At 34.1% G+C, this 19,965-nt stretch overlaps 1 protein-coding gene across 1 annotated transcript in view; it reads left to right on the top strand.

Moving 5' to 3' along the window:
• Positions 1 to 19,965, top strand: part of LRBA (LPS responsive beige-like anchor protein) — an 854,371-nt gene that overhangs the window by 641,894 nt on the left and 192,512 nt on the right. The window contains exons 45-46 of the mRNA XM_056803808.1: positions 7,244 to 7,384; positions 8,404 to 8,523. Coding sequence (XP_056659786.1) covers positions 7,244 to 7,384; positions 8,404 to 8,523 — 261 coding nt within the window. The remainder of the gene's footprint in view (positions 1 to 7,243; positions 7,385 to 8,403; positions 8,524 to 19,965) is intronic.

The following is a 19,965-nucleotide window of genomic DNA, read 5'->3' as shown; positions in this document are numbered from 1 at the left end:
TCTTTTAAGCTCTTATTTTCTTTTCATACTACTTTCATTTCTTCCCCCTCCCCCTTTCCTTCCCATTTTTCTTCTATCTTTCCTACTTGGTTCTTGAACTTTTTGAGTTCCTTGAGAGCTTATGACCAATTTCCATTTTTGGGAAAGTTTGGATGTATTTGCTTGTTTGTCACTCTCTGCTGTTGCTTCTGTATTTCGTTTTTTTTTTCCTCCATAGAATATCCAGTGTCAAGGTTTTTTGTTGTTATTGTTTTGTTTTGTTTTTGCCTTATTCCTTCTGCCACTAGTGAATTGGGGTTCCTGCATGTTGATGGACATTGTTTTCTTAGCTTCTGTCTTACAGGGCTTTACCTTGGTAGTATCTTCCCTTTCCGGTCAGAAGCCTATGTGAGGGCAGGTAGATCTGTGATATTCTTTGTGTGGCATGCTTTAAAACAGTTTGCCCTGAGTCCATCTTTCAGCCCCTGCTGCCTAAGCTGTGGCCAGCCTTGTTTCTGCCCAAGCTCTGCTCTCTGCTGCCCAGACTACATGCTCTTCAGCTGCACGTCTCAAGTCTTGCTGCCAAGGCCTTGCATTGCCCTCAGGGGTAATTTTGTGGTACTTTCATCCAGCCCCCAAGAATTTAGAAATTGTCCTGGCCCTTGCTCTGACTCTAGCATAATAGGTAGTGTTGGGGAGATGTGATCAGCTTGTGCTTTGATTAGTGGAGTTTTACCCCCTCATAGCATGGGAATCTCCAAACAGTGCCTACCTTTATGGTGTGTCCAGTGGAAGAGCCCCTTTACTTGTCCAATTTTGATTTCTGAACTTTTGAGACACTTTGTAATGATCGGTTGGAAGGAGATTCAAAAGGCTCCTGCTACTACACCTCCATCTTGGCTCTTCCTCCCTCTGCTGTCTCCTTTAAGGGAAAAATTAAAATATGGTATAAGATGGAGAATGTGATCAGCTCTAGCTATCTATGATTGATGTAACCTCCTCCCATTCCATTGCCTTTCCTCTCTCCATTTCAACTAAAACCCAATCCATGATTCTCATATACCTTTCTTTTAATCCCCCCCCCAATTTGAAGTTTGTTTTACATGTATCTCTGTCTTCTGTGACCCATCCCTTCAAAGTCACCTCTCTTCACTTCTTTTCCCCAGTTGTTTCACTGTTGAACTTTATAAATTCCTAATCTAAACTTATATATGTGTATATTTAGCTTTTCTTTGTCCAGTTATCATTAGATGAGGTTCCTGAGATAAACCACCCTATCCTTAATATTTCTATACATTTCTATACTCATTTTCTCACACATCCTCCTTGTTTTTCCTTGTTTCTTCCTATATTTTTCATCCATCCTTTCCCCTCCATTTTAAAGCCCTCTAAATAGAACCAAACTACTCCATGGCTCTTTGTCTTTTTTCTCTCTCTCTCTTCATGACCCTTGAAGATATTTGATTTATTTCTTCTTCTTTTTTTTTTAAACCCTCATCTTCCACTTTAGAATTCATACTGTGTTCTGGTTCTAAGAAAGAAGAGTGGTAAGGGAGAGGCAGTGGGAATTAAGTGATTTGCCTAGGGTCACATAGCTAGGAAACTTCTGAAGCCAGATTTGAACCTAGAACCTCTTATCTCTAGGTCTGGCTTTCAAGTCCACTGAGCCACCCAGTTGCCCCAAAGATAATTGATTTCTAAAGGGACAATTTTTTTTTCTCCCATTAGACATTCTTCAGCACTTCAACATTTAGCCCTTTCCATTGCTCAGATTTATTTAACTTTCCACATTTCTCACAACTCTCATATTAGTTCAGGGTTTTCTCTTAATTCTTCTCTGTTCAACATGAGTGTTTGAAAATGCTCTAGTATAGTAAAAATCCTTTTATATATATATACATATATATATATGTATATATATATTTACTCAGTTTTATAGGTAGTTCATATTTTAGAACCCTTAGCTTCAGTCTAAGAATCAGTATTAAGTATAGGTTCCAAGGTAGTAAGCACTAGATAATGGGGCTAAGTGACTTGCCCATGGTCACAGCTTAGAAGTCTCTGAGGTCAGATTTGATCTCAGGATCTCCCTCCTTTATTCCTGGCTCTATATTAGCCATCTACCTCCCCAAGTAATTTATTTTTTTTTCATTGTATGCCTTCATCTTTTGCCTTTTAGAGTATTATATTCCGAGATTTTCTTCATTTTGTAGTAGTTATAGCATACTCTTTTGTGATTCTGACTGTGGCTCCATTGGCTTCAACTTTTTTTACAACTGTTTGCAATATTTTCTTTCTTTTATCTGGAAGCTTTGGTTTTTAACTTAGACTTTCTTAAGGTATATTCAGTTGGTGTTTCTTCTAAGGAGCTTTGAGTTCTTCTTTCTGTTTCAATTTACTCCCTGGTTCTTATTAGATATGTGTTATTTTCAGTTAGAATTTCTGAAAATATGGCATCCAAGTTTTTTGTTTGCTTATGTTTTTCAGGAAATTTGATGATTCATAAATTATGTTACCTTTACCTTTTTTTCTGGGCCAGCTACCTTTTCATTATAGTTCCCTTACATTTTCTTAAGTCTTTTAATTTTGTTCTAGTTATTTCTTATCTCATAGTATCATTGAGTTATGATTACTCTGTTCTCATTTGCATGGAGTCAACTATTTGAAGTTTTTCTAGCTTCTCCTTTAAGCTGTTTATTTTCCTTTCTTCCCTCCCACTTCATAGAGCTTTAATTTCCCTTTTTATTGATTCATTTCTTTTAGCTACTCATATAGAGCTTGTGAGTAAGCCAATTTTTTCTCTCTCTGAAGTGCACTTGTATTTCTTGATTGTAGTATATATATATATATTTGTTTCTTTGTTTGCTTGGTTTACTCAAATTACCAGTCTCGATTTCTAGTTTTGGACTTTGTCCTAGAGCCAGGTTCTGTTCTGGGGATTTCTAGTGCCCCTGCCACTGACTCCCATCTTCCCCATGTTCTTTGTGCTGCCATGTTTCAGGTCCCTGTTGGTACCCTTTTGAGGGCACTGGAAGGTTTCAGACATATTTTCTCTGCCTTCCTTGGCAAGAGGACCCTTCTTTCATTGCTTAGTCCCCTAACTGTCCTTTCACATATTACTGAGTTTCATGGAGGAGTTTTTCATTGTTTCTCTATTAATATCAGTATTAGAACTGGTAGTTTTTGGAAAAAAAAATTTCCTGAATATATGTGATTAAACTCAACTCCTCAGTGACCTTTCACACAGCCATTTTAATTACAAGTCAAATTATGCTTTATATTTATCACTAACTAGTATTAATTAAGAGGAGAAAGATATTTATAGTCCATTCAATTTTTATCCCCCTCCTTTTTGCTTTTAGTTCTACTGGGTATACACGGAAAGAATTTTTTTTTTGTTTATTTATTTAATTAATTAATTTTGTATATTTTTCCAGGGTTACATAATTCATGTTTTTTCCCTCCCTTCCTCCAAACCCCCTCCTGTAGCCAACGGGCAATTCCACTAGGTTTTACATGTGTCATTGATCAAGACCTATTTTATGGAAAGAATTTTTAACTCTTTTGAAATTCTAAACTTTAAAGGTTTGTTGGATTCATCTTTTTATGCAACTGAAGCACTTTTAAAAAATAGTGTCTTTTATCCTTCATGGTAAAATATTATAAGGTAGAGACTGTAATTTTTTGGGGGGAGCTTAATAAATATTCATTTGAATTGAAATTATTCTTTGACATAATTTTATCTAAATTTTGTATCTCACTATTGCTTTTATCTCTCTATCTCTAGTATCTACCATAATCCTTTTTATATAATAGATGTTTAATCATTATTTGATTAATAAACAAATGAAAAAATTCAGTGAAGTATAATGGCAGTTTTAATTTTGAAAACTGTTTCTAATGCTAGTTCTGCTACTTGACCACTCTTATGACCTGGAGTATATAAGTTCCTTAACTTCTCTAGGTGTTGACTTAGTTCTTTGTAAAATAGATCCAATCATGCTCTAGATATTATAATCTTAATCATCTTTGTGGGCATCAGTTTGCAGATCTATGTAATTATATGATTATGTTCCCTTTAGTGCTAAAAAATTGTGATTTGATTGTGTTTTATACTTCATTTTGTCACATCTATGTATGAATTTGCAAGTACAGAGGTATTTAATCATACTCTTTTCTAATAGATTTTAACAGTTCTTATTCTTATACCTTTTGATCCTATTTCTTAAGACTTATAATGAATAACCATTAAAGAATGTCATTTCTCTAGTAGCTAACACTACTACTTGTCATGGTAGATAATAAAAGATGGCAATCATTCATTAGGACATGCTTATGGAACTGCTTGAAAAACAATTTTCTTTAACATGAATTTTTTCAGATTTAAAGGAACCATTGCCATTCCTGAAATTAAACTCATATCACTTCATTGACCTTCCCCCCTCCTTTTTTAAAATGCCATAATAATGTGTCCTGGAGCACTCTGATAGTTTTATTCTGATATATTTAATATTTTTTCTTAAGATTTTTGGCTCTGCCATGGGTTACTTCCAAAATTCTCTTTCTTTCCTCTTTTTCTTGGTCAAAATACTTACTTCCCAATTTCTTTATATTTCCACTATACTTCTACATCTTTTCAAATCAAAGGGTCTTATTTTATATTTTGCTTTGTTTTTTAAATCTACTTTCTCAAATTAATCTTGTTCTCAATTTAGGTTTTTTTCTTGTCTGTTTGATATTCTTGTTGGTTTGTTTTATTTCATTTTATATCAATAAGTTATAATAAATTTATTTTGCTACTTGCATTTAATCTTGTCCCTTCTCCTACTTAATGATTTGAGATACAAATACTGAAAATGGAATACTAAGGTACCAAGTTTGTCAGCTAGTACCAGGAAGTACTCAAAGGAAGTTCATCTTGGTTTTCTGTGTTAGTGATTTTTCTTTCTGCCCTACATAGTGGCTCTTTTCTTTTATCAAAACAAAACAAGCAGCACCTTCAGCAATGGGGTTTAGTTCTTGTGATCAGATTAAAAAAATATCTTTAAATACAGAATTAGATAGTGTCTTAAAAAGTAATACATAGCCCTTTTGTATCTAACTTGTGCTTAGTTAAATGCTTTACTGCACATTATAACATAGTTGAATCAGCTCATCTGTTAAAGCAGTTGTCAGAAAAATATGGGCCAGCCTGGTAGAATGTATTAGCCCAATACATTGTCTCCATTTTATTATGAAGCTGCTGAGGAAGCTGTGATATACAGCACTGTCATTACAGATCTATTGTTAGGACGGTTCCACAGTCTTCTCTGCACTGCCATTAATTTATAGCAGTAAACAATATGTAGTCCTCAGACTGCAGCAAAGCAGAATCTTTTAATGAGGTGGATGTTATTACCACAATAAATCAGTGCATTCGTGTAATGTATAATTCAATGTGTGTATTCCCACTGTAACTTCTCTGAGTAAGCTGATAGTGTATCATTGTCAGGGCACAGCTCCACAGTGCTGGGTGGTGGTTGTGAGGTTTTTAGGTTTTTTTCCCCTCCAAGCCTTCTTTTATTTGGGGACTTTTTTTTTAATAGCTTGCAAATAAACGTGGCACGTCTTGATAGTTGTGCTGTAGTCTATAGACTTCAGAAACCAACTATAACAATATCAGCCAAAATCAATACTGTGAGTTCTAGTTGCATGGATCTCTCTCTGCATGACACCATTTTTTCAAAAGCTAGTGAAATCAATCCTAATTGGTTTTAGCATTATATTCCTGAAACGTAATTCTATAACTATTGATTTGGGGTGTTCTCATTTGGAGAGTAATAAAAATAGGAGCAGATAAAGTGAATACTTAAAATTCTACAGTCATTCAAAGTAGTATTGATTCTATTTTAATTTATATAATTTATCTTTAAATGATTTAATTTTTCCCTTTTTTTCCTCTTCCATAGCTCAGTCTTCAGGGAAAATAATTAAAATATATTTAAAGACATGGCAGAATAATTCTGTAACAAAGAAAGGCATTCTTGGATTCAGTTTTATTCTTAACTGTGATGAATTTACTGAATCAGATATTTCTTTATAGAGAAACCTGTAGTTAGAAGGGTTACATTTCAGATTAGTGAACTTCAGCACATAGTATTCAACCTACAATGTTTTTTCTATTTTGCAAAATAAAAAAAATTTTTTTAGTAAGATAATTCACTAACCCAGAGATTTTATTTGAGGCAAAAATTTTATTCATAGTATAGGCACCAAAATGAAATATGTATAATATGCTTAGTAACTAATTTAAATAATAAAATAATAAACATTAAATGTTAATTAAAATCAAATTCTTACACCCCCAAAATTACCCTAAATGTTATCAAAGTCAATGTATATCTTATTTTATCTTGAATATATTTAAATTTTCATTTATCTAAAAATGTTGTTGGATTTTAGTGAATTGCATAATTGCCTATTTTCAATTTTCTTTGGTTAACTAATGATGAAAATTAATATATATTTATTTAATAATATATAGCCAGCCTCTCAAAGTATTAATAAGCAGGGGTCGGTTTTAGAGAATGCATTTTATACATGAAACTAACTATTATTTAATGCATTATTTTAGTTTTAAATGATAGCCTGTTATATGTTTCACTTTTGTATATTTCAAGCAGAACTGCTTTAGATATTGATTTGTTGAGCAGCTAGGATTGGTGATTACAGCAATAGTTACTAATATTAATAATATTAATAAAAATCTTCAGTTATATCTTAATCGTTTCTGCTGATCTTTTCCACCAAATACTTACTCTTGCCTTACTATCAGATTCTATTACAAATCAGTCTGTAACCTTTCCCAAAATTTCAAGGTAATCTAACTTAAAATTCTAGAATCTGATTGTTGCTCTCATCTAACTAAATGGGATTTTATAGGCACTTTCCAAGTATTGCATAGCCAGCACTCACTTAGTGTAATTCTGCCTTTAGCTTGTTAGGAACTGATTTAGCTGATTGAGAAATCATGTTTAACAGATACTAGGTCTATCAAGAAAGAATTGTGGTTCCATCATGTATTTAGATACTCTCTTCTTTCACTTGCTTGTAAATACCTTTTTTAATTTTAATATAGAATGCAATAACATTTTGATAAAAAGCACTATGTATTTTGTTTTAGGTCACTTTAATACATGCTAATGATATTACCTCTGAAGACAGAAAAACATAAAAGATGGTTATATTTATGTCTTTTTTTGTTTTTTCTTATTTTAATTGGCAGCCCATAGGAGCTCTGAATCCCAAAAGAGCAGCATTCTTTGCAGAGCGTTATGAATCATGGGAAGATGATCAAGTTCCAAAGTTCCACTATGGCACTCATTACTCAACTGCAAGCTTTGTGCTTGCATGGTTGCTAAGAATGGTAGGTCAAGTTTGACTAATAATTTTTACTAAATAAGTCTAATGATGCAGAGAGAAATTGATATTTTGAATTAATGACTCATATTTTTAATACCTTTTAAAGACTGCCAAAATTTAAGAATGATTAAAAATAAGCCATAACAGTCTTTGAAGGGTAGTAGTGTACATTGCATATTTTGTAAAAAATGTTTCAGTAGAATGGTTTTTGACTTTTCTGCTTTTGTTACATAATTTTGTTTATTCAGACACTTTGTATGTTAGCAGATTATAAATTCTTAAATGGATTACTTTCACTTATAATGAAATGATAAGCACTGAAAAAAAACTTTTAAGGTGGTCATGTGCTCATACATTTGGTTAATCTAATTGTCCCAAAAGGAATTGTGGTTTGTCTGTAGTTGGAATTGTTCATGCCATGTATTGATAATATATTGGCTAAACAAGGAATGTTTCTGTACATTGAAAGGTGATTCATCCAACAGAAAGTAATTTCTTTGGGAAAGCATTAGCAGCACATCATTAATTAAAGCTTGTTAGAATGGTACAGGCAGACATAAATCCTAGAAGTAATTTATAGTGCTTAGCTAATTTCAAGCAATTATCCACTAATATGTGTTTAAGTGTTCTTTAACTAAGAGGAGGCTTTTAAATCTTTCAAACATTTTTCTTTTCTTAATCATAAATTAAATATTGGGTAGTAGCAAAAGGAAAATTACACTTTGGAATTTTTCTTTTTATTATGAAGACCTCTTAGCTCAGTTTTGGACTGTCCAAAAATCTTTTTAGAAAGGAAAATGTTTTGGAAAATACATAGCAAATGAAATATTTTGAAATTTTTCTCTTCAATCAAATTTACTTCTTAAGAAGGTTTAAATTATTTTCTTTTTGTATTTCTTTCTGGGTTTATTAAAATTCTGGTTGTGCCTATTAAGCTATAAAGATTACTAAAACATTTTATTCTTAAGAGTCATTTGTGGCTTCTTTATTATTGATTAAAATAATTTTTCTTATATATTTTAGGAGCCTTTTACAACTTATTTCCTAAATTTGCAAGGTGGAAAATTTGATCATGCAGATAGAACCTTTTCATCTATTTCAAGAGCATGGCGTAATAGTCAACGTGACACATCTGATATCAAGGTAAATGTAAGCTTTCATTATCATCCATTGTTACTAAAATAAGCATTATTTTGAATGATTTTTAAAAAATTGTTAACAATTGTTTTTCACTGACCAATTTAACAGAACTTAGAAGAATACTGTTAGTATAATCCCATTAGTATATATGCGAATGAGGCTTTGTCTAGAAATTATCTTTGCTTTATTTTCCAGTGTAATTGGTTATATTTTGGTTGGTGTTTTTTTCCTCTTAATATCTTCATTTTAGAAAACTTGAAGTAGTTCTCTTTCTCTGTCTCTCCTCTTATTTACATGTAAATATCATTCACTTATAACTTTAAATGGAATTTTAAACTTAAGAAATTAATACATGACTTTACTTTGTGGAAATAACCTTCACCTCTGTTTTTGTGTTAGATAGATTTCTTTTCACTCTCTTGCCAATATTTTTTATTATTTCTCTACTTTTGGTTCCAAGAGTAGCCTGACTTCATTCTTTTGTTTCCCACTTTTTTTTTTGGATGTCTAACATGGTTAGTAGACTTGAATGCGTAAGGTTTCACATTACACATACACTGTAGAAGATCAGACTATCCATACGTGGTTATGCATTGCTTTCTCTTTTGGCTACTTCTCCTTTTAAAAGTACAGATATCTCTTACATATTGGGACTTACCCTATTGTAGTTTTGATATATCATGGGTCAGCATAGAAATTAAATAGGAATTTTGGAGGAAGTTTTGCAGAAGCTGAAGACATGTGAAGGTCAGCAGATGACACACAAAAAAATTTAGAAACTGGGAAATACATTAACTTTATGTGTAGTACTGCATGATATCAACACATTTCATCTTTTAATACCATAAATATGCACAGTTTCTTTTTTAAAGTTCGTTTGTGAAAAGAATATGAAAACCAGCAGATGACATACAAAAACTAGAAATGCAGAGATAATGTTAGTGTTGCTCTACATGTAGCTGCGACAAAATACTTAACTCAAATTTTACTATAAACACCATATGGTACTATTCACCCAATGAAAGAAAAAAGGGGGGGAAATCAGACTTCTCTTGTATAAAGGGAGGGCCGAAAAATTTTACATGCATTTTCCAGATTGCAGGGGCTTTGCTACACTCATAATTTCCACGTGGAAAAAGGAATACCTGTACTAGTATTTATAGTAGAGTTCAGTGTTTACCAGATCAAAGCCTTTATGTTCAAGAAGATTGCAGTATTTGAAGAAACAGGATTTCTGAAATCTTTACTTCCACAAAGATTTTGTTCCATAAAGACTATACTTCATAATACCTGCTAGTATACAGAAATGCAGTGCCATGCCTAGGGTGGGAGGGTGCAGTGGTTTGATATAGCTATTATTTATAATAGAGAAAAACAGTTGGAAAATTTGTTGATTGAGCTTTTGTTATCCTTCACTTCTCATAGTTTTAGCTATTGTTGTTCAGTCATTCAGTTGTGCTTCTTTTTGTAACCCTGTGAATCATAACACACCAGTGCTGTCCACTGAGTTTTCTTGGCATAGATACTGGAGTTATTTTCTTTTTCCTTTTCCAATGGATTAAAGCAAACAGAGGTTAAGTGATTTGCCCAGGCTCATACTACTAGTAAGTATCTGAGGCTAAATTTGAACTTGGGTATTCCTGACTTGAGGCCTGGCGCTCTAATTCACTGTGTCACTTGCACAACTTTTTTCTTTTTTAAACCTTTAACTTCTGTCATAGAGTCAATGCTGAGTATTGGTTCTAAGACAGGGGAGCAGTAAGTGCTGGACAATTGGTGTTAAGTGACTTGCCCAGGGTCACACAGTTAGGAAGAGTTGGAGGTCAGATTTAAACCCAGGACTTCCTGTCTCCAGTTGTAGATCTCTATCCACTGAGCAACCTTGCCTTCCCCTTAGCATAACTTCAGTTTATCTAATTAGACTTTCATCTTTTACCAGAGGGACTGCTGCATTGCAATCATTGATAAGCCTGGCATTTTGACATAAAATTTAAAAATTGTGAAAATCAAGTATTTTTTCTAGATTCTTTTATTTAGGGTGAATTTATTAATTTGTATATCCTTTTCAGATGTGTGATTGCCATAGTACTTTTCTTTAGCTATCACTGCTAAGTAAGGCACTACTACTTATGCTTTTGGTAAAAGTGAATTAGACATATGTATTTGTGTCCTCAAAAATCTTATCTTGGGGGCAGCTGGGTAGCTCAGTGGATTGAGAGCCAGGCCTAGAGACGGGAGGTCCTAGGTTCAAATCTGACCTCAGACACTTCCCAGCTGTGTGACCCTGGGCAAGTCACTTGACCCCCATTGCCTAGCCCTTACCACTCTTCTGCCTTGGAGCCAATACACAGTTATTGATTCCAAGATGGAAGGTAAGGGTTTTTAGAAGGAAAAAAAAAATCTTATCTTGCTTCTCCCAGGAATCTCATCCAATTGAGCAGTCAAGTTTGTCTCTGTCCTGTCTCTCTCTGTTTCTCTGTCTCTGTCTTTCTTTGTCTACTTTCTCTTTTGATTATCTCACAGACTAATATGAATTCAACTATCATTTCTATGCAATTGAATGCCATATCTTTATAATTTCCTCCTCTCTCTTTTCAGTCCAAGTCCTTTGTTTCTGACTGGTTCCTTGTTGGATATCTCCCCCCTGAGTGTCCCACAGTCACCTCAAATTCATGATTTCTAAATCAGAACTCAACATTTCCCCTAGAATCATTCATCCTCCTTTCTTCCTAGTGTCTTTTATTCTTTCAGTTACCTAGGTTCATCACCTAGGAGTCATCCTAAGCTCTTTATTCTCATTCACCTTTGTCCGCATCCAGTAATTTGCCAATGCTTTTAACACTCCCCCCCATTACCCTCGCCCTGCCCCAACATTTCTTACATCCTCTTCCTTCTATTTTCTATCTCTATAATTTCCTCACAGTTTAAGCTATCATCATTTCTTGCCCAGATTCTTGGGATATTTTCCTAATTGGTTTCCTTATAGCCAGTGTCTCCTCTTTCTAATCCATTATCCATCCTAAATTGATTTTCTTCAAGTATGGCTCTTTTCCCTTGGTAAGTCCTAGTAGCTCCTTATCTCTTAAAATACAGTACCTCTCTCCTAAAATACAGATAGTTGGTGTTTAAAGCTTTTCATAGACCACATCCAGCCTACCTTTCCAGGCTGATTACATATTGTTCTTTCTTCTGCATTTTGTCCTCCAGCCAAAGTGTACTAATTGATGTTCCCCATCCATGACTATGACCTTTCCTCTCTTGGGTCAATTCTGTTCTTTCTCACCTTAGCCCCTGGGACTCTCTCTTCATGATTCCAGACAAGTGTTACTTTGGTGAGGCTGTTCCATATTCCCCCAATTGTTATTTCTCTTCTTGTTCCCTATAACCATTGGAAGGTCTCTGAGGTCAAATCCCATCTCTTTTTCTATTTGTATTCTACTGCTTTTTATCAATATATTATAGGTATTTAATAAACATTTGCAGATTGATTGAGTTAGGACTTAAGTAGATATTTGATGGCATTAGTGTGAGACTTTCCTCCTTCAATGAAGATCATAAGCCAGCCTTAGCTTCTCATCCTTTGTGACTCTTATCTTTAATCTACTTTAGGAAATTCAGTGAGAGCCTATATTATATATACTAGAAATATTTTTCTAGCTCTTTGCATTTCATCGGTATGCCCTGAGCATTCAGATAGTCTCTGTTATACTTCAGTCTTATCCCATCATTAGCCCACCTCTTTTTTTGACTATACAATTCCTCAGTGATATCTCTTATGCTACTTCATGAATATAGGTCATAACTAAAAATATGCCACAGATAATTTACACAAACAGGCATTCTTTCATTTCCTTTTGGATTACCCACAGCTTTGGCTCATCAAAGATTATGGTTCCTTCATTTGCAACTATACATTGCCATAAAAACCTTTTAAAGGTAAGTTACTCTTTTTCTTGTTTTTTTCAACTTGAGAGTTGAAAAAACAAACAAATAAAAAGCATAATATAGTTTATCAAATGTAATCCAGGCCTATCTAGTTCTGGGCCCATCTTATTTACAGTTTACATACCATATCTAATGTGCTGACTCAGCATAATGTCTAAATTAATGTCATTGCTTAGACAATAGGCATTAAAATTTTTTAATCCATTTAGATTTTTACAAATGGATTTTTGTATTGTCAGATAAAACTCTTTTTATCTTATCAGGAATACACAAAATCTTCTGTCTTGTTAAATTCAGTATATTATCATTTAAAAAAAAAAAGAGTACCTTAACCTCTGTAGACAGAATTTTTGCTTCATCTAGATCTGTTTTACATTGTACTTGACATTCAAAATAAGAAAGTGAATCTTTCTGTTTGCATTAAACAAGGAATCTTTTAGAATCTTAACATATTTATTAGGAACTTTGTTGGAGGAGTGCCTTTGCTCTACTGAATTATAATCAGTAAACATTGCTGAGTCTTGTATTTTTTGTACCTTTCATTCAAGTGTGTCTGTGTAGAGCATTGTTTCTGGAAAAGCGAATGCCTTTTGTGTTTTTGTTAAAGATGTTCATGTATATCATATTTAGCAACATATACACGTATGTATATCTATCTATATCTCTATAGATTATGAGAAAGTAGAGATTTAGGTTATAAATTATTGATAGTTTGGATTGTTCTATTGAGGCATTAATATCATTAGCAATTTCTTATTTTTTCACTTCCCGTCCTTTATTGATCTTATAATGTAATCCCTCAAGACTTTCGTGATCGTGTCCTATCTACTTTGGCCTTTTTCTTGGTCTGATGCTACTACCTTTCCTGACTTGATCTTCTTAAGTATAATTTTTCTCCCTTCTTATAGGTTCTTAGGGATTTACATTTGTTTTATTTTTTCTTTGTTTTCATACTGTTAGATTCATCTATGAACACTTTTGGATTGGTGTACCTCACTTAGATCTCACACCATGCTTTCTCTAGACTTGTTTTTCATTTCACAATTTTCCCTACTATCTACTATTTCTTCTTCCATATTATTTTACAAATAAGTTTTTTATTCTAAACCAGCCTTACCTCTTATTGTCATCTCTCCCTCTTTACTGGGAAGAAGGCCAAGTGTTTGCTGGCTAAGGTTATTTCTGGGCTTTTATGGCTTTGTTGTAGCAATTGCTTCACATTGGTTAAATTTTGGGAAGAACTGGTACTGCTAAAAGGCAGTGTTTGCCTTTTGGCTTCTTATCTCTACCTCTTAGAATTCTTAGAAATTCTTTGAAATTCTTAAGTCAGAGGGTAGCTAGGGTAGTTAGTAAGAGAAAGCCAGCCCAAAGATGGGTGGTCCCTGGCTCCAAATGTGATTTCAAACATTTCCCAGCTGTGTTTGGGCAAGTTACTGAACCCCAATTGCCTAGCCCTTCCTACTCTTCTGCTTTGGAACCAATACTTAGTAATGATTCCAAGACAGAAGGTAAAGTTTAAAAAAAAAATTCAGGTGATATGCCATCTTCTACATGAAGCTTTTCTGATTTCTCTCCCCTGCCACCAACTCCCAGATCCTCCAGATATAAGTGTCTTCTCTGCAGAAACCATCTCATATTTATTTGCATAGTATTTAGACATGTTTGTGTCATTCTCCTTTCTTCCCACCTTCAATAGAATGAAAGACATTTGAGAACAGGAATTATTTACTTTCTGTCTTCCCTACATTACTTGAGGGATATATACCTGGTGTATATCAAGTACTTAATAAATGATTTTTAGTTGATTTTTCACTTCATGACTCTAATAGGCATCAATAGGTGATTTGGAAATATTGATGCTATTGTAATTTCACAATGCTATCTCCTAATTTTTTGTTTTACTTTTAATGTGATTTCCATCTTGATTCTGATATGTCTCCTATATCAGTAACATGTTCTTTTCTGGTTATTAAGATGAAGTCTATTTCATTCATATATATATACTTGTATATATATACATATATATATATACATACACATAAACACACATATACTTTCTAGCAGAAGAAAGTATATATTGGTGTGTATATATATTTTTGTATATATTGTGGTAAAGACTTGAAGAGAGAATTGTTTTCAAATAGGTAACTCACTGTGTCTCTCAATTCAATCAGGGAAACTGAGTTGTACTTAGGGAAATAGTTTTTGAAAAATACTTTCAAATTGGGTGTGCATCCCTGTAGAAATTATCTACGGACATGGCATGCTGTCTCTTCAGTATCAGCTTCTAGACCCAAGATTGACTCTGCCATCTCTGACAGACGGTCTATGTATGTGGCAGGATGTTCCCCTCTGTCCTGCCTGATCTTGTCAAACTTGGCGCATGCATTTGGTTCGGAATAGCATAATTTAATGACCTGCTGCAAGTCCTCCCTGCACTTTTTAAGATAAGATATGCAGGTGGGATTTGCAAAGTCTATGTCCACCCTTTGCTCTACAGTTGGCCAGGTAGTCAAATTGCTGTCAGATTTAGTTTTCTCCAAAAATTGCCTCTGTTCATGGGGAGTGAACAGTTCTGACAACAGGAACTCACCATCTTCGAAATCTGGATCAAAGATTCTGGATGCACGTTTAAGCTCCTTATAGGATTTAAAAGGATTGCCCACAAATTTTGGGAAATGGCGCTTTATGGACTCAATTTCCTGTGTGGAGAATTGTGTATCACACCAGCATTAGCAGATAGCTTGGTGACCTCTTTTAAAGGACAGATTTTCTCAGGATCACCAGCAGGCTGGTTCTCATTTTTATTGCCACCTTCATTTTCCTGAGGTGCATAATCTCTTGCCCATAACTATATCTAGTCCTTTTTCTTTAATTAGTTGTTCAAACACACCATTAATCATGCCTTCTAAGTTGTTGTCAATGGCCATAATCTTCTCTGCCTTAAGGGGTACTATAAATCTGAATACTTTCTTCACTTGGTTAGAGTCTGCAACATAGCCATAAAGAGTACATATACTTGTGCCAGGATTTGTCAGAGAACCAGTTTGTTTTGGAATGGCAGCTGCAAAATAGACATTGTAACGTTGCCTACATATTCTAGAGTATCCTCTACCATATAATTAGTTTGCTATATAGTAAGTGATATACCCAAAAGCAGGCATTCCACAAACAATTTGTCTGAACATTTTTCTTTTCCTTCCTTTACTACCCTGCCTGAAGGGATGTGGGTACAGTCAGACTTGGGGTGCCAATTTAAATAGAAATGGTGATCTGTTGTGGACTATTTCTTGTTGCAATGATTGATGCACTCTGTCTTGAGACTAGAGAGAGCTGCTACAAGTATGGGGACACTCCTGCCTAATTGCAATGGAGATAGAAGTACTTTGAGATAGAGAGAGATACTGAGAAATGGAGGGATGCTGCCACAGGGGAATGCTCTGGGGTTTGCCTGTTGATCCCTATTTGAAAGCTAATGGATCAATCTATTTCCTAATCTCCTCCTACCCTCTTCCTCCCTCACTCCATCCCTTAACCACCCACTTCTTGAAGCCTTTGGCTTCTTCCCTCCCCCCCTGAGTGGGCTATGAAGATACTCTTCGTTTCTTTCTCAGGTAAGGGGTTTATTGGGAAACAACAGGATGGGAAACTGAAGAAAGAGGGAAAGGGGAAAGAGGGAAAGTAGTCCAGTCACAACTGTGACTCTAACACAGCCAGAGGGATGGACGATAAAAGTTAAAATCTTCTTTCTTCTTCACAAAGCCACCAAGGTCTTTCAGCCTAATTTCAGAAGCCCCCCCTCAAGGGTCCTTCAGCCTGGGATAGAAGCTAAAAGAATCAGTTCAGCTTCTTCTCTCTACAGCTAGGCTTGCCTCCTTTCTTGGTCAGTCCACCCCCAGAGAGAGATACAGAATCAGATCCTCCTTTTGTCAGATAGCCCAGAGCCAAACCAGCCCCTCAACTGCCTCTCCTCTTGGGAATATTCCGTTTGGAACCTTCTTGTTGATTTTGCAGATCAGGTCCCCAGCCTTGGTTCTTGCATCTTGACTTGTCCTGCAAAACCTCTCTCTCTTCAAGTCTCTACCACAATATACACATATGTGTTGTGTATCCTCTGAGTAGTCTATATAAGCCAAAATTTTTGATTCTCAATCATTTTTCCCACCATTTTTCTCTGAGCCTTTTTTACATTAAAATCATATTTCAAAGTACATATTGATTTAGTTTGGAAAATATTTTATCAACCTCTGAATAGAATTACCTTACCTTTCCACCCTTTCTCTGAAACAGATGTTAGAACATAGATTGCAGTTATCTTCATGGTGGTCTTTATACTTATACCCATCATAAACACTGTAAGATAAGTTAATTCATCAGCCCATGAAATGGTGTTTCTTGTTGCTTTTTGGTAAAAAAAAAACCAACTTCTGTAATTGCTTTCTTTTTTTCCCCTTTAAATGAGAAGCTTTCTACCTTTTTATCTTATGGTATAAATAGAATTATTAGTGTGTCTTTGTTCTTTCAATAATAGTATCATAATTTGTTGGCCTTAATTTAAAGATCTCATATTTAGAGTACCTAAAATAAATGGTTTGATTCTTTGCATTCTCTGCCCAACCAACACTCTTAAAGTAGATAGAATTTACATATCACTGAGAATCATTTTTAATTTTCTTTTTATTTGGCTGCTATAGCCATAGAATTTAATCATCACATACTGACCTACCTGAAAGTGTTGAATTCTTTTATTTTTATCTGGGTTTGCTCTCATACTCAAAGCCCTTCCAGAATTATGGAATCTGGAAAGGTTTATATGGTACTTGCATAGATTTTTAAAACCCTGTGTTTTTTCTATCAAACTGTGTGGCACCTAGGTGGTTCAGTGGATAGAGAGTGAGACCTGGAGATGGGAGGTCCTGGAATTCAAGTGTGGTCTCAGATACTTCCTAGCTGTGTGAACCTGACCTAGTCACTTAACTCCAATTGTCAAGCTCTTACCATTTTTCTTTCTTGGGACTAATACTTAGTATTGATTCTAAGACAGAAAGTAAGGGTTTAAAAAATCCCAAACTGGAAAGTATCAGTAATCTAGTAGATTTTTAGTGTTTACCTTTTTTTTTTTTAACTGAGAAAACGCTTTGCTTACTTCTTTAAACATCGCCACTTTTATCATCTTGCTTTTCTTGTTATCAGGAATCTACCTTTACTTGAGAATAAAGGGAAACTATTACTTATATAGACATTTCTAACAAATGAAGACAGAAGATATGAATTATGTTCATTTCAAAAAGAAAAGATACACTTTGGGTTTTACTAAAGCAATCCTTCCCTGGTAACATGATTTACTATTAATGGAGCCTAGAGGTTCCTCTCTATTTCCCTTCTGCCTTGTGTAGCTTCCTTCTCCTATCTAGCAAGAATGTATTTTAACAACCAGTAATGTATTTCATTTGGCCTGAGGAATCAGAGGAAAGATGTCAAACAAGTGCCCTCTCATTTCAGATATGGGACATGGTTTGGGTATCATCCTCATTTCCCAGGGTAGCTTTCTGACAGTGAATACAAAGATGTTTTTTATTGTATTTGTGCATTAGCATTGATATCTCTGAAGTGCACGTCATGTATTCATGAACTGAAAGCTTGAGGGACTGAGATTGAAAGTGACAAAACTAGGTTTGAGAACCATTATTATTAAAAAGTATTTTTTAAATTCCCAAATGATCAAGTTCAAATATAAAAATCATTCATAATAGGCCTTATAATACAATATTAAAAGCTTTGTTCTGTCCTAATCCCCAAAAATTTTAAAGTAAGCAGCCTCAGTAGACAAGCATATGCCTACACAATCCAACACAATTTATTGTCAGCCATATATTTGAAGGTCTCCAAACATGGATATTTTACAACCTCCTTTGGGAGAAGTTTGTTATAGAGTTCAACTACTCATATCCATGATTATAAAATCCTCTATTTGGAAGACAACTTTCTACCAACTACTAATGTAATATTCCTTTGTGAGGTCCTGGGAAAGTACCTAACCAACTTTAGGTTGAATGCTTCTAGTAATGGGAAATCATTAACTCAATGAGGCAAGTCATTTCATTTTTTGCTTTAATTGTTAATGTCAGAAAGACTTCCTGTTTAACCAAATTCTTTGAATAAAATTTAAGTTCTTTACTTCCTTTTCAGGCACTTGAGAAGTTAGAAAATAGTGACCTATTCTTTTCTGGCTTTTGGATTCTGAAAATATTTTTAGCATAGCTAATGTATTGTCATTATCAACATCACATTTACTATGTACCTCCTACAAGTCACCTTGCTGAATATTGTATAAGATATAAAGAATTTCAAGATTTGATCAGTACCTTTCAATAGTTTTACAATCTAACCAGATGACTAGACACAGTATAATTTTTTAATTAATAAATTATAAAAATTTAAAATTTATTACAAATTGTTTAAAGTATAGTTTTAAAGTTATCCTTTATTCAAATTGTATAAAATTTTCTTATAATCTTCAGATTATAACATATTTAAATTTTCTTCTAAAAAGACTGTTAACTGATGCAAGGATGCCAGATTTCCAGAAGCAAGCCAGAATAAGCAGAGTGAAATTCAGAATTCAAGGAAAGAGATGGCTATGAAAGATGTTTTAAAATCCTCAAATGATATAAATATGTAATTTCTAGAGGAAGAAATACAAGCTGTAAATAGTCATGTGAAAATTGCTCTAAATCACTAATAGTTAGAGGAAAAGAAATTAAAACAGTTTTGATATACTACCTCTTACCATCATATTGGGAGTAGTTGGTTACTTAAAAAAAATACAAATGCTATTGAAGGTATTGGAAAACCAGTACATTAATTCATTGTTAGAGTAAACATGAACTAATTCAGTTATTCTGGAAAGCAATTTGGAATTATGCCTCAAAAGCTACTAAATTGTGTATACCTTTTGACCCAGCAGTACCTCTTTTGGGTCTATAATCTAAATAGATGAAAGAAAGAGGAAAAAGACCCATATGTACAAAAATATAATATTGTAAAAACAGCTCAAGAAGGGTCATGAATACTGTTAAGATTATTTCCTAATTCTTATCCTTACTACTGTTAATGCATTTTAGTGGAACCACACTACTAAATTGCATATTTATATTGTTTCTTATTTTTTGTGACTCCAGAGCCATATTCTGTTGTATTTGTTGGTAACCAGTGGGTTTTGTGTGTGCATGTGTGTGTGTGTGTGTGTGTGTGTGTGTGTGTGTGTGTGTGTGTTTTCTGTCCATGAGATTACTTTTGTTCCTTTTGAACTTTTGTTCTCTTTTGGTAAACCTTCTTCAAAGCAATGATTCATCTTCAGAGTGTATTCTTTTGGCTTTGGTCTCTGATGGTCTTCTTTATAGTGTCTCTTAGGCAAACCCAAAACTTAGGCCACAGAATATAATCATATAAGAAAGCTCACCACAATAGAAACATTAATTTTATTTTCTATTGCATTTT

The sequence above is a fragment of the Monodelphis domestica genome, chromosome 6, assembly GCF_027887165.1.
Source record: "Monodelphis domestica isolate mMonDom1 chromosome 6, mMonDom1.pri, whole genome shotgun sequence".
NCBI classification, from domain to species: domain Eukaryota; kingdom Metazoa; phylum Chordata; class Mammalia; order Didelphimorphia; family Didelphidae; genus Monodelphis; species Monodelphis domestica.
This window is presented reverse-complemented; position numbering and strand designations above follow the sequence as displayed.